Source organism: Lytechinus pictus, chromosome 8, assembly GCF_037042905.1.
Source record: "Lytechinus pictus isolate F3 Inbred chromosome 8, Lp3.0, whole genome shotgun sequence".
Taxonomy (NCBI): Eukaryota; Metazoa; Echinodermata; class Echinoidea; order Temnopleuroida; family Toxopneustidae; genus Lytechinus; species Lytechinus pictus.
The window spans coordinates 25,353,166-25,372,193 of NC_087252.1; the positions used below are offsets into that span (position 1 = coordinate 25,353,166).

The 19,028-nt window shown below is 39.6% G+C and overlaps 2 protein-coding genes across 2 annotated transcripts; one reads left to right on the forward strand and one right to left on the reverse strand.

The window, feature by feature from the left end:
• Positions 1 to 1,426: 1,426 nt before the first annotated feature.
• Positions 1,427 to 12,204, reverse strand: LOC129266987 (BUD13 homolog). The gene is made up of 7 exons (XM_064103848.1): positions 12,028 to 12,204; positions 7,895 to 8,085; positions 6,043 to 6,999; positions 4,865 to 4,981; positions 3,444 to 3,564; positions 2,717 to 2,907; positions 1,427 to 2,000 (listed from the first exon to the last, which is right to left on the reverse strand). The coding sequence occupies exons 1-7, from the start codon at positions 12,153 to 12,155 to the stop codon at positions 1,825 to 1,827; spliced, it is 1,881 nt and encodes a 626-aa protein (XP_063959918.1). The 5' UTR covers positions 12,156 to 12,204; the 3' UTR covers positions 1,427 to 1,824.
• Positions 12,205 to 14,037: 1,833 nt separating this feature from the next.
• On the forward strand, positions 14,038 to 18,700 carry LOC129266184 (zinc finger protein 91-like). The gene is made up of 3 exons (XM_064103850.1): positions 14,038 to 14,357; positions 14,911 to 17,696; positions 18,279 to 18,700. Exons 1-2 carry the CDS (start codon positions 14,348 to 14,350, stop codon positions 17,682 to 17,684), a joined length of 2,784 nt encoding a protein of 927 aa, XP_063959920.1. The 5' UTR covers positions 14,038 to 14,347; the 3' UTR covers positions 17,685 to 17,696; positions 18,279 to 18,700.
• Positions 18,701 to 19,028: the final 328 nt, after the last annotated feature.

The window sequence follows — 19,028 nt, forward strand, 5'->3', positions numbered from 1 at the left end:
ATAAAACGGCTTGCCTTACATTTGTTGGCATGTGCTGACCGAACTGTCTTGGGCCCTGTCTAACAAATACTTCCAACAGATTCAATTCAATTCAAAGAGGTTTGTTAGTTATGCATGAATTAACACACACACAATAACCTGGGTCCCATTTCATAAAGACATGTTATAGAGACAAATGCACAATTTCTCATTTAGCCAATCAGATTGAAGGATTTCAGTAGCTTTTAACTGTTATTGCAAATTATTATAACGAATTTTATGAAATTGGCCCCTGCTCTTGGGTGCCGAATTACATTCTCAGTTATTTTGTTTTCCATCAAATAAAGTTGAAATCTAATCTTTTTAGGTTAAATTTTAGAATGAAAATTCCTGTTGTAAACAAGCATCTGAATGTAGTGCAGATAATTTCAAAAACATTTTAAGAGTTCTAATAAATAAATTCAGCTCCACTTTGTTGAGACCTTGACGAAAAATGGGTTATCCCCAAAGCACAAGAACCAGAGAGCGTTTCACGAGAAGTTTTGAAAGTGATTTTCCCTAATTGTTCTCAGCAAATCAAAATCAAGGATTTGCAGTGGCTTGTAACATCTGTCTGTGAAAGTCACTGACAAAACTTGTCATGACATAGTATCCAGGTCACAAGGCGTGCATAAGGTCAAACTTCAAAAGCATCCCTCTGGTTCATTTTCAAGCAGTCACTCTTGTTTCTTAAACAAAGACTCTACTCTGGTTAAAGGTCAAGTCCACCCCAGAAATTGTTGATTTTAATAAATAGAGAAAAATCAAACTAGCATAATGCTGAAAATTTCATCCAAATCGGATGTAAATAAGAAAGTTATGACATTTTAAAGTTTCGCTTATTTTTCACAAAACAGTGATATGCACAACTCAGTGACATGCAAATGAGACAGTCGATGATGTCCCTTACTATTTCTTTTGTTTTTTATTGATTTAATTAAACAATATTTCATTTTTTACAGATTTGACAATAAGGACCGAATTGACTGAACCATATAGTATTAAACAATGCCAATTCAACATGTTAAGGGAGGAATTAATCGTTCCACTTGAAAATGAGGAAAATATTAGAATTTTCCATATTTCACATAATAAAATACAAAAGAAATAGTGAGTGGATGACGTCATCAGTCTCCTCATTTGCATACCGATCCGGTCGCAAAATAACGTAAGGTGATAAACACTTGCAAGCTTGCAGGTATAGCAAAATTCCTTCTTGTTGGATGCTCGATATGGGGAGCGAGTCTGTTAATGACATGAACGCATCCCTGTCTGGAAAATCAATACAACTTCAGCATCTCGCTGTCGTCATAGATATCCAAGGGATGCGTTCGATCTCTAAAGACTCACTCCCGTCTCAAGGCAGCTGCCTGCTGTATGGCATACAATAGAGCAGCCATCTTGAAACTATTTTGCCGGAATTTTTAGGACTTTGCCGTTGGTACGAGAGCTACGGCAAAAACCCACTTGATTTGCCGGAGTTTTTTTAAAGTTTTGCCGTAAAAAACTCTGGCAAAGTTTTTTGCAATGGAAAACTCCGGCAATTTTTTTTTGCCGTAGTTTCCTGATTTTTGCCGTAAAAAATTCCGGCAAAAGTTTTATGCAACGGGGCCAAGGATGTGCATATAACTGTTGTGTGAAATTAAGCAAAACTTTGAAAAGTCATAACTTTCTTATTTTACATCCAATTTTGATGAAATTTTCAGTGTTATGCTTGTTGGATTTTTCTCTTTTTATTCAAATCAACTCTTTGTTGGGGTATAACTATTTTTTAGTAATGGGCATGCCATCCTTGATCATTTTCATTCACATATCTTCAATGCTCCATTTATAAGCTATTTCTGACGTAGCCTTCTTGTCCGATATTCTCTGGAAGTATTTCTTCTCGAATCCGCTCGATCGATCGACCCCGTCCCATCGGTAACCTGGCTGGATGTTGAAGCGGTTCGGTGGAGGCTTCGGTCCTCGATATCTTGGTTTCTCTGTATGAAGAATCAGAAAGAAATTGATTTATGCTTGACAAACGGTATGCTTCAATTTCTTTACACTGGAACATATATAACGTATACCATCTGTCTCTTGAGAAAAAAAAACAAGATCAAAGACATTGTAAGAAATTGTATAAAACTCAGCCAATTAGATTGGCACATAATGGGATGTGACCTATAACCTTTTGATTAAAAAGCAATACTTTCTGGATCAGTCCTGGGGGTGTTTCACAAGGAGTTAAGTTTGACTTGGAGTTGCAATTAAAATGTCCAGTTGCGTGCCAAATAAAAAGGCATGACCGCATTGGTCAAATCATGCTAAGAGGACATGCACTACTGCGTATTAATCAATAAGATTATGTGTGATATGTATCGTGTGCATCAGCACTAAACATGAATTTAAATCACACTTAACTCCTTCTGAAACACAACCTGGGCCCCGTAACCCAAAGCTTTGCGAAGAATAGTAAATATGAAATAACGCTTTTGATTGGTTACCGGCCAGTATTTTGAGCCAAATGCGCGTATAACAATGATCTTGATTTGTCAGTTCATTTAGCGATTGATCGCTAATCTTTGTGTTACGCTCCCCTGGTTGGTGTTTCATTAAGCTGTTCGAAGGTTACACAATATTTTATGGACAAATGATGAGGGGGGGAGGAGGAGAGGGGGAGGGGAGTGGAGAGGAATATAATTCTTCCAATGCATACCTTTAATCCCAGCCTTCGCCATAGCCTTGGATTCTTTCTTCTTTAGGAACGCCAGCATGGGGTCTCCTTCTCGGTCCTGCTCCTTCAACATCTGGTCCAGGTCCGTATCGTCTTTGTACCTCGCTAAGGGCTTAGCCATCTCTCTCATTGTATCTTCAACGCTGTTCTTCTGGTTCTTGACTTGGGCCACTCTGTACGGGGCACAAAGACATTTTTATCAATACACATTCAAGTGCTCGGCTACTCAAACTGATTTCATACAACTGTTGAATGCTGCAGTTCGACTACTTGCTATTGTCCTTTTGGCTTATTTAGAATCTTTCCAGAAATGTACAACTGTAATTTTCTTCCCTATTGCCAAGAGGGAAGAAAATTTCAGTTGTTACTGGAAACTCTAGAAATAGGTGCTTGCAACTAATCAACACAGTTCTCTTCTATTGGTCAGTTCAAGAAATTACTGAAATCACATCTCTTCTGCTTCAGAACAATAACTTATTATAGCCTTGTACATGTACATAGGCATGCTGGTGACATCCATGAAATTGATCAATTTTTGTTTTAAGAGGCCCAAACACATCAAGTGGTTTGCATATTTTCTCTACTTTCATTCTCCTCAGACAACAATCCTTTGAATTAGTAAACATTTTATAAGTATTCAAAGTATTTAAAGCGTTCTTTTCAAGAAAACTGCAGAAAAGTACTTACTAAATAGTAAAAAAGAGCTTACCCTTTTCCCCACTCCAAGAATTGCTCATCTTCTTCAGCTTTTCTGGCCTCTTCTTCTTTCTTCAGTCGTTTCTCCTCCTTCAAGTCTCTCCTCTTACCACTCTTATCCCTGAAAACAGTCTCTGTAGGATGACAAAACATAAGACAATATAAGAAAATAATTCATACTTGATCACCCTTATGTCCACGTTTCATGAACTAGATCCATAAAATTTCAAAGTTATGATGACAATTCCTCAAATACCCCAACATAGCCAAAGTTTATTAACCCTAAGTGACCTTTGACCTTGGTCATGTGACTTGAAACTCGCACATGATATTCAGGGATACATGATTGCTCTTATGTCTAAGTTTCATGAACTAGATCCATAAACTTTTAAAGTTATGACAATTCCTCAAATAACCCCAACATGGCCAAAGTTTATTGACCTTAGACCTTAATCATGTGACCTGAAACTCAGGCAGGATCTTCAGTAATACACTATTACCCTTATGTCTAAGTTTCATGAACTAGGTCCATATACTTTCTATGCTATTATGACATTTCAAAACTTAACCTTGGTTAAGATTTCGATATTGAGTCCCCCAACATGGTCTAAGTTCATTGACCCTAAATGACTTTTGACCTTGATCATGTGACCTGAAACTCAGGCAGAATTTTCAGTAATACTTGATTACCTGTATGTCCAGGTTTCATGAACTAGGTCCATATACTTTTTAAGTTATGATGACATTTCAAAAACTTCACCTTGATTAAGATTTCAATGTTGACAACGCCGCCGTCGGAAAAGCGGCGCCTATAGTCTCGCTCTGCTATGCAGGCGAGACAAAAATGATATTGTCAATTCTACTTTTCAAATAAGTTTAAATTGAAAAGGGTGTTTACAGTGCAAAGAGAAGGTTCAGTAATAAACAATGAAAAACTGGCAAGAAAATAACTGAAAAAACTTTCATACTAACTCACATTTGGAGCTAAAGGTTGATTTTATACTCAAATGAGCATAATGGAGTCATAAGTTTATAGAACAAAAAAATAAGGATCCTAGACTGCTTTAAAAATTATGATTCATCCAGTGGCAGATCAGGAATAAGAAACATACTACACTAGTTACTACTACAATTCCTAAATAACCTCCTGTGACCTTTCTGCCCTTGTGATCTCCTCTTCTTTCTTCTTCACCTCCTCCTTCTTCCGCTCATTCTTCTCCTTCCCCTCCTTCTTCTCCTCCCCCTCCTTCTTTTTCTTCCTCTCCTTTTCCCCCCTCCCCCTCCTTTTTCTTCCTCTCCTTTCCCCCTCCCCCACTCCTCCTCCTTCTTCTTCTCCTTCTTACTCTTTTTTTTCTTGCTGTTCCTCTCCTCTTTTTCCTCCTCCTCCTTTTACTTCATTATTATTACTATTATACTTTCTCAAGTCACACTGACCTGCATTTTTACCACTGATGTCATCATCAAGCCTTGAGTAAGCCTCATTGGTTCTTCGTCTTGTTGCTTCATTCTCTCTCTTTAGGGCAGCTGCATCTGATAAACCGGCCTTAGCCCCTATACGTTACAAAGAAGAGTTAACAAACCACAATAAAATTATTAAATGCAGTTTGGTTTTTCATACAACAGGCAACTTTGCTTACAGTACACATTGGGACAACAGGAATCCCTTTAGCTTCGGCGAAATTCAGCTATAAGATGTTCTTAAAACAGTGAAACATTTTGGTCTGATATAATCCCAAGATAGGTGATCATTCGACGTATAGTAAGCCGACTGATGCCGAGTCTGAATGTACTTTTATGCCTCAGTCAAAGTAAAACATCAGACCCAGGGACTGTTCAAATATCATTTGGAAGGTAGAGTGCTTATATATTCTGAGAAGGGAGGGGCATTGTACCTGTAGCTCTATTCAACAGCTTCCATTTCTATGTCTGCATTTATTAAAATGTAATGAATTGGTGAGTGGGCCCGGTAACAACTTCTCTGTAGAACCTTCTCCACAAAACAGATGCTGCATGAAATTCATACCTCATAAATAAAAATTACCATGAAGTTTTGATTTTGATTGAATGCTAATTAACATTATAATTGCCAATGACGAAACAATTTGGTGCAGTGCTCTTGGCATTTGTTTGTTTCTGCATAAATGGAAAAGGGGAAAAAAAAATCTGGGCCCCGTCTTACAAAGAGTTACGATTGATCCAATCAATCATAACTCTATGGAAATCCATCAGTGTCATAATTTTTGTCTATGAAAAATTTGCACAATGTCCTTTGTATGCAAAGAGAAGTGCAGTGAATTTTCAAGAAAACAATGAATGCATGAATATACATCATAGCTAGAAAATATTTTGAACAAACATGCATAACAGATGTTGATGTTGCTGGCCGTCCATAGTTGCGATTGATCAGATCAATCGTAACTCTTTGTAAGACGGGGCCTAGGGGTCACTTTTACTAAATATGCAGTAACCATTACAAACTACTGAAAAATCAAATTTACCCACGTTCGTTTTGGTTGAGGCACACACTGCATCATTTTTAACCAAATTCTTAAATTCTATGAAAGCTGAGAGTTAAATTTGAAATTTTGTATTCTTGATGGAAATGTCCATACCTGACAGAGTTGTCTTTGGCTTCTGCTTCATACCATCTTCAGCTTTGCTTGATCTTTGTCTGTCGGGTGAAAGGTCTGAATCAGAGTCCATCCTTCTCCTCCTCCCTTCTCCCCCTCTCCTGGGAGGAGAGAGGTCATCATCAGAGCCACGCCCTTTCCTCCTGACTGGAGACAGGTGCCGACTGGACCTACCGGACTTTGATCGAGTTTGGTCTTTCCTCTTAGAATTTGATATCCTTGGAGGTGAAAGATCAGAATTGGAGTCATGTCTCCTCCTAGAGATTTGAGCTGGACTAGGTTTTCTTCTCCTAGGAGGGGAGATGTCGGAATCAGAATCATGTCTCCTCCTTTGCTTTAGTCTGTCTCCATTATTCGTCTTGGTCCTCACAGATGATAAATCAGAGTCTGAATCATTACGACTTCTCCTAGAATCTTTGGACTTTTTATGTCTTGGAGGTGAAAGGTCAGAGTCCGAGCCATGCCGCTTTTTCCTTGAGTCTTTGACCCTAGTTCTCTGAGGGGATAAATCAGAATCTGAATCATGGCGACCCCTCCGGGAATGTTCAGCCGTGCCATTTCTCCGCGGAGGAGAAATATCAGAATCTGAATCATGCCGTGTCCTGGGCACCCGCCCCTGTCTGGCTCTTGGAGGAGAGAGGTCTGAATCTGAGTCGTGTCTCCTCTTCGATGTCTGCTCTGGCCTTCCTCGATGTGGCGACAGGTCGGAATCTGAGTCGTGTCTCCTCTTCGATGTCTGCTCTGGCCTTCCTCGATGTGGCGACAGGTCGGAATCGGAATCATGCCTTTTCCTGGACATCTCTCCTGACCTGCCTCTGGGGGGTGAAAGATCGGAACCAGAGTCATGACGGCGACTCCTAGGCGGTGAAGCATCTGATGAGGAATCATGGCGGGGTCTTCGACTTCCTGATGACATCCTAGACGGTTCTTCCTCTTCATCTGCGAAAAAGAAGTAAAACAATCAATACAGCATTTTTCCTTTTTTTCAGATTTCAAATTAACCAAGTGAGGTAAAAAGCAAGTAAAATCCTATTTGTAGTTTTAATAAATCCCCCCCCAAAAGAGAATGTTGCCATTCAAATTCAATAGATGTGTAAACAGTCACAACATGAGGAATATAAAACAAAACTGTTTTTATTTCTAAAAATATTATGATTTGGATATTCTAGCAGATGGTCAAATTACACTTTGGTGAGCTTGATCCAACGATCAACCACTTGGTCTTATATTGCCCAGATGCTCTAACTTTCACTTTTGTCTATTTATTATTCTGCACTTTGTCAAATAAAACTGTGTTTTGTAATCAGTCCAGCTGCCACACCAAGTGGAAATTAGATAAAGTCTGTATATCTTAAATGGAAATTACAGAGAGTTGTAAATGGACCTATTGGCAATCAGACCAAATGGATACGAGACAATCTAATAATAATAATAGTCAGTTCTTGTATAGCGCATAATGCATTATGAATAACGTCTCTATGCGCTTCCAAAGGACTTGGATATTATTACCCCGGCTTTAGCTGGGCTGCCTAGGCACTCAAGCATTCAAGAAATTTATTCCTACCAGGTACCCATTCACCTCACCTGGGTTGAGTGCAGCACAATGTGGATAAATTTCTTGCTGAACGAAAGTACGCCATGGCTGGGATTCAAACCCACGACCCTCTGTTTCAAAGTCAGAAGACTAATCCACTGGGCCACAACGCTCCATGGATCTAGTTGGAGACCAAGTGGAATTAGACTATGTGGGATGAGAGTGCTCAAGACCAAACAAAAAAAGACAAAGAGGGTGTAGACCAAGGCAAGAGGCAAAGTTATTGAAAGAACAACATACCTTGTTTTATAACTTTCCATTTATCACTCTTCCTGTACTGTTCCAGCTTGACTTCCTCTTCGGGTCTCTCGTCAACAAACCCTGCGACCAAAGGAGCTTCATCAGCTTCTTCAAGCAATTTGGACTTGTCATCATCAGCATCAGGTTGGACAAGAGTTCGGAAGTCCACATCATCGTCTAATACACGTACACTGCATTTGAAAAAAAAAATAAAGAAATGTTAGAGTACTTAACGCATCCTACATGTACATTCAACAGGTGCCGAGAATCGACAGCCATTCTTTTCAACCAGACTTCCAATCAGAATTCAAGCAATGTTGACTTGTCATTGTCAGTATCAGATGGGACAAGGGCCCTTATCTAGCTCAAGCACACTGGACTTTACCCCCCCCCCCCCCCCCCCGGTAACCTGAGGAATTAATGCAATCAAATACCGTAAGTAACGGTGTATTAACCGCACCTTTTTCTTGGCGGGATATAAGCAAAAGTCGGGGGTGCGGTTTATCCACGGTGACGGGTCTGAGCCCGCCCGCGTAACCCCTCCCGAACATGTAAGAAGTCTGCCAGTTCACAACACATCGAGTGGCCGGGCGTAGCCGCCCAGGGCAATGTCGTTTAGAGGGGTATGAGCCGCGGGTAATGGGAAGCGATTATTACCATCTTAATCAAATAGTGTCCATAACAAATGCACCCACCTTCATGACACTAATTTCGACTTTATTCTCGATTCAAAGCAGCAAAGTTCCCTGGCTAAGTTCAAAGAGACGCCAAGCATTCTCGGTAATAATTCGTCACAGCTGAGCAAGAGCCGAGAGCTAGCTTGCGTTGTATTGTGGTTTTGAGTGCGACTTAAGCTGGCGCTATTCATTTTAACCCCTCAAAGTCCGTTTCGCGCCAGCTTATTTTTTTCTTTCCTGTTTGCTTTTCATAAGATACCATGTACACCGTGCACCACGTATGAGAGAGACGGCACGAAGCTGTAAAACAACTGGAAAAAATGCAAATTTCTTTGTTTCTTGAACCTTCCTGTAATCCCGTATCCAAAATTCATGCTAAGCCATCGAATGCTAGACAAATTCTGAAAGTGAATGTGAGGTTGTGATGCAAGAAATGTGAAAGACACAGTTCACAATTTGATAAGATGTACTGGTAGTGGTACCGTATCGAAGTTTGCAATGTACATGTACAAGAACGGCAGTGCTGTGTGTGTGTGCACTGTGACTGTGAGGTGAGTGAGTGTGTAAGTGGCCAATATTGTCGGGACCTTTCTTTCTTGCTAACATTTGTAGATGAATTGATCAAGAACAGCAGATTTCCGCATACCGGTAATCTCTTTGAATACTTTGAAATCTTTAACTTAGTTTTTGTTTCTTCGTACCTCAAATATGCATGTAAATGTGAGAAGGATTTTTTTTTTTTTTTTAGTCCAAAGTTGGGGGTGCGGTTAATACACGGGTGCGGTTAATACACCGTTACTTACGGTACCTGTAATACAATCTTACTTTCCACAAAAATTGATGCTCAAGTCTTTATGTTTGAAGGTTTGCTTGGTGGCATGGACAATCGCAGAAGTCGTTTATGGTACACCATGTGTTCATTTTGTGTTGCGTGCTGGTAAGGACTAACGTCATGAAGAGAAAGTGGATATTAAAGACAGAAGTGAAATGGTGAGGCGAGAAGTGGAGGTTAGATAGAAGAGTATTCTTTCGGAGTTGAGTGCAGTGCTATTAAACCTACTGTAAACCAGAAAGAGTCAAGAAGCTTAAAGAGAAATGCCAGTAGTTGCAGTAAACACTGATTTCATGAGAAAGTCTGTAAAACCAGGCTTAATTGTCAGTATATCGAGGATCTAGATCTGGTACAGTTACATAAACTGAACTTCGTGAAATCTTGAAATCTACGCTGAAAAATGTTCACACTGAAGATCACCAACACAGATAAGCGCACGTGGGACAGTGTATTATTATTGCTTTGAATGTCGGCCCGACGCTTGACCTCATTTGACCGAATTTCTCAGCAATTACACAATTTCTTCCAGAATCCTTTGGCACATATTTTTTATTTATACGAACAGACACTTTGGTGGTCATTTCATTGGATTCTGTACGAACTCATTTTGATATCGTTACCACAACTGGCATTTCCCTTTAAGTAGTTGAAGACATGATGAAACTCATGTTTCGGGCAGGTGGACAGTCAACCTGTCCAAAACAATAAGTCTAATTGAAGTGATAAAGTAGTATCGAGTTATATTATGAAAAGATACCAAATTATTTGGTCAGTTTTTATGTGCCAATTCTTGGGCCTATTTTCTTTAAAAGATACCAATTTAGTTGGTCAACTTTTTTATGCCAATCTTATAAATTGGTTTATTTTCGGATGAGTAGTCGTCATTCATTGTTGGGATAATTTGATACTGCATTCAAGGAATTACATGTACTTGATTTGAGCCTTGATATAGATTTACGTATGTAGTTAAGAAATATGGATATCAAAGTTGTACAGAATCAAATACTTAAATCCTTTTAAGTTTCCATTTAGGAGGCATTATTTTGAATTTTAACTCAAAATGTTCTGCAATTTCCTTTCTGTCTGGTATTAGTTGGATTGTTTAGTGATAGTCATGTGGTTGATGGTAAGTTATGATTGTTGACGATGACTGTCGTTATGTGATTGATATTAATCTATTTGATTAATTAAAGCAGCAGGATATTCGAGACAACTTACCCCCCCCCCCCCATTGAGCTCGGATAGGCTACCTGTGAACCCAATGAATTGATAAGAGCGATTTGAGTATGAGTACATGTACATGGTTGTATATGATATATTTTCATTTAATACTGGAATTTCTTCCAAATTATTCTGAGTTGCGGTCTCAGTATAATCTCCCGCATGGTGGCAGCGTTACAAGGAGTTTTGAGGGGATTTCACGATACACCTCAATTTGAATAGAAAGATGAAAAAAATGGCACACTGAATTATTGCCTTCGCCAAGCCAGGCCCTTGGCTTCGGTTTGCACTGCGTTTTTTTGATCACTTGAAAATGGATTATGTTTTCTGTGAGAAAAGTTGGAAAATTAGAAAAAAAAATCTAAAAATGTAAAAAAACTTTAAAAAAAATTGAAATCTAAAAATCAAAAATTAGAAAAATCTAGTAATTGTTTCAAAAAAATCATATCAGTCACTGATACTATTTCCTTGAAACAAATAGATCTAGAGATTTCAAATTTTTAGATTGTAGATTTCAATATTTTTTTTGATTTTTAGATTTTTTCTTCTTCTAATTTTCCAACTTTTCTCACAGAAAATGTATCCATTTTCAATTGACCAAAAAACGGAGTGCAAACTGAAGCCGAATCCAAGGGCCTGGGCTGGCTCACTCACACGTATTGCGAGGTTAGAATTACTAGTACTACTACTAGTATACTAACCTCGCACCATGAACTGCATTTGGCAGTGGATTTCTAACTAGTGGGTCGCGCGTGCTGCGATCCCACTTCTGGTGTCCACAACACACGACTTCTATGGCTTGATTTTTCTGTGCGCGGCGGCATGTAATGAACCCTAAGTGGGGCTGGCTTGGCGAATCCAATCGATCATTGAGATAACAAAAAACCCACTCACACGTATTACAAGGTTAGTATTAGTATACTAACCTCGCACCACGAACCGCGTTTGGCAGTGGATTTCTAACTAGTGGGTCGCGCGTGCTGGGATCTCACTTCTTGGGTCCACAACACACGACTTCTATGGCTTGATTTTTCTGTGCGCGGCGGCATGTAATGAACCCTTGGGACCCAAAAACCCTAATCTTTGCAAAAATATTTAGACTCAGTCTACATTTCATATTTTAAATTTAATGTAGATACGCCTAGATTACATTCATGATAAAAATTTGATGAATTAAAACAAATTGCGTTTGGTATGGTTGATTTTATGTAAAGTGTTCGATAATATCAGCAGCAGCATGCGAGCTCCTGGTAGGAAGCCCCTTGCATGTTCGCCCGATGGTCCGGCGTATGACGCTCCGGATTTTCGCTGCCTATCCTGCCTTGCCCTCTTTCTCCTTGTTGGGCAATTGGGCCTGCATTGAAGCTGGACTGAATTGTTTGAAATTATAGAGGAGATCTTACCTAGCAGCCTTCACAGCTACTCCTGAATGTCCTCCGTGTTTTTTCTTTCGCTTCTTCTTCTTTTTATCCTCAGTATCACCTCCTGAAAGATATCTTTTCAGGTATTCTTTTTGGTCGATGGCTGACATGATTGATATGTTGCGATTTGGTACCGGTACACATTCGGCTCTTGGAAACTCGTCCGATTATTATTTTCGTCTGGCGCGCGAGGGGCGTCGAGGTCAGTAACTGTTAGCCACAAAGATCTACTAGAAAAAATTAATAAACAGAACAAAGCTTAATAATGATTAGGCTTTTGTACGTTCTATCCATATTTTCTGAAATACCAGTAGGCCTATAGATCTAGTACTACCCGCCGGACGCCCCGCGCGCCTCTATGCACGCTCGGTAGGCCGACTTATACTCTATAAAAAGCATTATTCTGTCTCCTGAAACTTGAGCAAAAAGAAAAAAAACTAAATAATAAAGGTGGGTTCATCATCATCCAAAACAGGCATCGGGTGCGTCTTATTTAATTTCCTGGCTTTCAAATTAGCGGCCTAATATATGAGTTTTAACCCATGCAGCCATGGGCCGCCAGTGCCCTTCTTTTTTATTTTCAGAAAATGACCCCGGCAGCGCTATAGGCCTACTGGCTGCGGAACCGGGGGGCGGGGCACTGCCCCCCCCCCCCCCCCATTCCCAGGAGGAAAAATTTCTTTTTTTTTTCAAAATGAAAAGTGCCCTACGATTCAAAACGATACGTGCATGCCCTAAAACAATTTTAGGCCTTTTAAGAAAATCACAAAAATTTTGGCTCGCGCTTCGCGCTCGCTTCAATTATTAATATTAAGGTACTTGGAATGCTCGGAACTATAGTTTTCAGGTAAGAATATCACAAATTTGCAGCTCGCGCTTCGCGCTCGCATCTATAGGACCTACTGTAGTTGATCACAGTGATCGAAAAAACCTGCTTTGAATGTTTAATTTTTGTTGGTTAATGTCCATAAGTTTTGGAGCTATAGTCTCGAAATGTCTGGTTGCGCGATAAAATGAAATTGACCAAAAAGCTAGTTTACAACTTCAAATTTGAAGTCAAAAAGGCTCTGCTCAATTTAATCAAGTATACAAAACACAATCAGTCATGGTGAACAGATAAAATGCCCGTTTTGGCTTTGCGGCCCCCTCCCCCAACGAAAACTTACGTTCCGCCGCCCCTGGAATGAACCCATGCACACACATAAACACACACACAAACACACAATAATTAAAAAAATATATAAAAAAAGAAAGAGGAAATGTCCCCATCCCAGCTGTGACATCGACCCTATTAACTTACAAGATGCTCCGGGCTGACTCGAATTAATAAAGTAAAATTCACAAAGCAAAATGCTGAAAATTTGATCAAATTCGGATATTGCAAATGACGAAGTTATTGAGTTTAAAAGATTTGCATTATTCCGGTGAGATATAGTTCTAGGCATATCTTCATGAATATTCACTATAGGTTGGCTGTTGATGTCATAATATTATCTCCAATTGTTCTTTTGTATTTTAGTAAATGAAATTAGGTTTATTCAAATTTTCCTATAAAACAATTGGATTGACAACTGACTAAGTGCATTAGTTACTTCTTGCTGCAACTGGCATAAACTTGAATGGAGACACATCATTTACACATTTATGAAAAAATGAAACAATTATGATATCATGTAATAACATAAGAAAAAAGGAAAGTGGGATGCATGTGATATCATCAGCCTATACCTAACATGCCTAATGGATGATTATAAAGACATGCTTCGAACTGTTTCACCGGAATGAATTTTCAGCATTTTGCTCAATATGGACTTTACTCTATTTATTTAACAATAAATATTTTCAGTCCGGAGTATCCCTCTAACCCTATAGGCCTATAAAGGGGCTGAAACGTACATGTATATCGAGACTGAAAATTGCATCCAGAATGGGGGTCGATTTGTTTTTCTTATTTACTGATATTTTTATGGACGACAATCCCAAAGCCACACCGCTGTCTACAGTAGATCAAATACAAAATGTTGCACGTCGGAACTGCTCGGGTTTTCTCTAATTAATTGGTGGGATTATTGATAATTGAAATCGCTGAGAATGAGATCAGAATGTGAAAGGAGTTTCGATGGATATTAGTAGCATTACAACCGAAACATAATGTTTCTTTCCTCAAGCATGCAGCAGATGATCACTGCCGTGTAGGTCGGGCTGGCCTGGCCCGGCCGCGCCCGTTCAATCTTCAACAGCTACCCGCTTCGCCGGCTGACTGTGCTGCTGCTAAGTGGTGAACAGGAAAGTTTTGTTGACCATGGAATCAGGTACGGTACACATGCATGTAGTATAGGCCTAATCATCTGCTAGGCATATAAAATGTCGATAGCAATTTGTTTAGTTTAGCCTATATTAGGGTTGAGTAGAAATTGGGCAAAGGTTTAATAATTTGTAATTGAATCTTGAAAATTTACAAGCCTCTTATAAAAATTAATAATTGTCTTGATCCTGTCTGATATCTTAATGTTAGAGATCTGGAAGGCCTCGAGATGTAACTAACTAAGGTTGGTGGGGTGGGGCTCCGGGTTGGACCTGCTTTTCAAGTAAAAGTGGGTTTGGTTTGTGAATTCATCTGGTAATGGAGGCTTTTGTTACTTTTGTTAATACTTCTGGGTTTTTTTTCTGCTGCTGTAGGATACTCATCCTTTAGATGATGGGGATTGTTGACTATAAAAGGATGATACACAAACCTAAGGGTATAGTGTAATATGCCCCCATATTAGGCGCAATTGGAAATTATGAATATGGTCCTCATGGACTGTATAACTAAGTGTTTATCATTAAAAAATCACTTTCTTTACTTCTTTAATATGATTGCAGATACGCTGCAGGCTGTGCACTCTTTCCAGTGCCAATTCTGTGAAGAGGTGTTTTCATCCAGCATTCAGATGGCACAACACTGGCAAGACCACCACCAGGAGGACCACATAGAGCAGGAAACATCAATCTACCACCTCCTCCAGACAACAGCCTTTGATCTCACTCAGTCCATGGCCAACAGCGCGAGTGATGTCATCAAGGGTAGCAGTCGCTTGACCGATTCTAACCACCATGTCGCTCCTGAAAAGCGTTCCATGAAAGATGCCATGTACGAGGAGAATTTAGTATCGGAGGAAACATGTCAAGGACTCGGCCAAACCAATTCTGTAGAGAGTTCAAGTCCAGTAGCTGTCTCTGTAAAATCTTCAGACTTGAAATCTGTCCCCAGGAAAGGATTGAAGGATTTCTGTTGTGAAATATGTGGTCGGACTTACACAACCACATCAAATCTGAACAAGCACTATCGCACACATACAGGTGTTCTCTACTTCTGTAGCCTTTGTCAGAAAGGTTTTAGATATAAAGAGAGTCTAAAGAAACATGAAAAAGGCCATACACAAAGAAGGACTAAGAATCATGACTGTGTCTATCAGTGCCAATTTTGCCACAAGAATTTTCCTGACAAACTCAGATTAAGTATTCACTTCCGTTCTCATCCTATGGAGAAAACGCACAAATGCAACCAGTGTGAACGAACCTTTCTCTACAAAAGTGGATTAAGGCGACATATGCTTTCACATGCTTCTGAAAAGGCACATATATGTCCCCACTGTCCAAAAAGTTTCTTGACACTTCATAGTCTGAAGGCACATATCAAGACCCATTCTGGCAAGAAGCCGTTCTCCTGTGACAAATGTGAAAAGGCTTTTGCTCAGAAGCTTACTTTAATCGAGCACATGAAATTACACGAGGACACTAGATCTTATAAGTGTAGCTACTGTGGAAAAGGTTTCCATCAGCGATCAACACTGTGGGGACATGAGAAGCTACACAAGCGTGAGAAGGTTCACAGATGCAGTAAATGCGAGGAACAATTTGGGACGTTGAAAGAACTTCGGAGGCATGAGAAGAAACATTGGCTGGATTCCGGGCTGCACAAAACTGTTGACATTGATGGGGAACCTGTCAAGGATTCTGTGCAAACGAAACGATTTGAATGTGATCTCTGTGGGGAAGCGTTCACCCAAAAGGCAGTGCTGCAAACACACTACAGGAGACATACGGGTGAAAAGCCATTTAAATGTAATGTATGTGGGAAACAGTTCAGACACTTGGCATCCAGCAAGAGACATGGTTTAATCCACAAAGGTATCAAACAGTATCATTGTGATATTTGTGGTAAATCATTCACCAAGAAGTCCTACTTGAAGTGGCATGTCTCCAAGCTTCACTCCACTGTTAATGACAGCAGACTGAAAGTTTGTGATGATACTTGTAAAGGGAATTCGGAAGCTACAGACTCCCAGTCGGTGACAGGAACTGCCTATGCCGATAGGTGGAATGAGGATCCAGATAGTGTGTTATCACTAGAGGATTGTGGTGGTAGTGATATGGAGTCTGATAATCAGAGACCATACAGTAGTTCAGAGGAGAAAGAAGGTCAGTGTAGAGATGAACTGGAGGACTTTGCACAAAAAGATGGATTTGGTGGTCAGAGAAAACAAAGTGATTGTGAGATTGACCAGATGGAGAGTCTGAATACCCCTGACCATCCAAGATCGCAGATCATGGAGGGAACAAGCGTAATAGTGTCATTCCAGGATGTTTGCGATGTGCCAATCAATGAAGAATGTGTCCACACAATGAACGTCCTGGACCATGTCATGCAACTGGCTGAGATTTCCCAAAGAGATGTTGAAGAGTGTCAGATCCAGATTGAAAATGTTCCGCTAGGTCAGGCAGCCCCAGGTGAAGGGAGAAGCATGGAAACTGATCCAGATAAGAATAAAACACTGCTACATTTATCTCTTGATGATGTAACCATTGGCAATCAGAAACCTTCTGCAGTCAAACCCTTTGTGTGTGAATTATGTGGACGAATGTACAGCTCAAACTCATGCCTTCTGAGACACAAGCAAACTCACCTGATCTCCAAGCCCCACAAGTGCAATCTTTGTGACAAGTCCTATAGCCGACGACCACTCTTACGAGAGCACATTCAGTTCTCGCACAGTGAGCAGCAAAGGGTTCACCAGTGTTCATTCTGTGAGAAATCGTTTCCCAATGCGACTAGATTAGAATTGCATGTCCGTACCCACACACAAGATAAACCCTTCAAGTGCCGAGAATGCCAGAAGGGATTTGCGGACTCCAGCAATCTCAGGAGACATGAACGCAGTCATAAGGGGTTGCGAACACATAAGTGCCCTCAGTGTGGACAGCTGTTCTCTGAGAAGCCTGCCCTTCAGCGGCATCAAGCCAGGCATCAAGGAGAGAAGAACTATCAATGTCAGCACTGCACCAAGTCATTTGTTCTGAAGACGGACTTACAGAGCCACATCATCTTACATAAAGCTGCCAAGGAGTCAGAATGCTCTGCTTGTGGTATGACATTCAAGCGACAAATCAGCTTCAATCTTCATCGGGCTACCACCAAGAAAAGTGCCAGGAAATGCAGGGTGTGTGGCATTGGATTTGCGAATGAATGCCAGAGACGCCAACATGAACTCAGTGAGCATAAGTTTATTATCAATCACTCAGGGTTTGTCTGTGGGTGCTGTGGGAAGAGTTTTGATAGGCTCTGTAAAATGGTCAACCATGTAAGAGAGCATTAATGAAATGTCAAAGTTTCAGAACAGTGAAAGGAGAATGAAACCTTTGGAACAAGATAGCTTGTGTGAAAACAGAAAAATCAAAGAAACAGATCAATGAAAGATTGAGAAAAATCAGACAAATAATGAGAAAGTTATGAGCATTTGAATATTGTGATCGCTAATGCTATGGAGATCCTCACATTGGCAATGCGACAAAGATGTGTGATGTCACTTGTGAACAACTCTCCCCATTACTTTAGTATATACTTCACTTAAACTGCCTCTTTTATCACATCTATCAGTATATCATGTGTTCTTTCTATAGGAGGGCATGTAATACAGATTTTTAAATAATACATCATAGATAAAGAGTTTGTATCACCATAAGAAAAAGAAACATTTTGGGGGTATTTTATAGTCCATCAAAGGGAAAGCTGTTCACATGTGACATCACACATCCTTGTCGCATTGCCAATAGGAGGATCTCCATAGCATTAGTGATCACAATATTCAAATGCTCATAACTTTCTTATTATTTATCTGATTTTTCTCGAACTTTCTTTGTTTTTATTCTTTGATTTTTTTTGTTTCGACACAAGCCTACTTGTTCCAAAGGTTTCATTCCCCTTTAAACAATGATCTTTGAAATTTCTGCAAATGGTGACTGGGGAGGGGGACTTCACAATTTGAATTTTTTTTTCTCCATGATAGTTATAAATTCATGATACATATTATAGCCCGATAGGCAAGACCTGTCTACTTATATTTTGTGCTGTAGTCTTCTTTCGTCCCCATTTTTTCTTTTCTCCGCTAATTATAAAGTCATAGGGGATGATGGTCACTGCTCCTAAAGTGCCATTCCTGATTGTATTCCAAGTCCAGAACTAAGCAAGCCAATGAGATTAGAGGTTTTTGTTGGAAATGAATGTTAATAATAAAAAAATGTAATATAATTATAAAAGAAGAATATCCATTTTGTTATTCTATGTTGGTGATTTTCAATCTGTTGTGCTTTAAGAATAAAGGTACCTAAATTTAACAATAGAATGTCATTTTTTTCTGCTCTATTAGACAATATTACCTTGTCGATTTAAACTCTAAAATTCCTATTGTCTTGAACATTAGGATTATTGACAAATCTAATTAAGATCAACCCAGTGATATTTGAGCTGTATTGAAGACGGGGGGGGGGGGGGGGGGGGGGGGAGGTTCATGATGACCGAAGACCCCTTTCTGATTTAATCTTAAATTAAAGGGGTACCCAGGCTAAAAATAATTGTTTATAAATAGAGTAAATTTCAGAGAGCAAAATACTGTAAATTTTAAAATCTGATAACAAATGTTGAAGTTATTGAATTATAGATT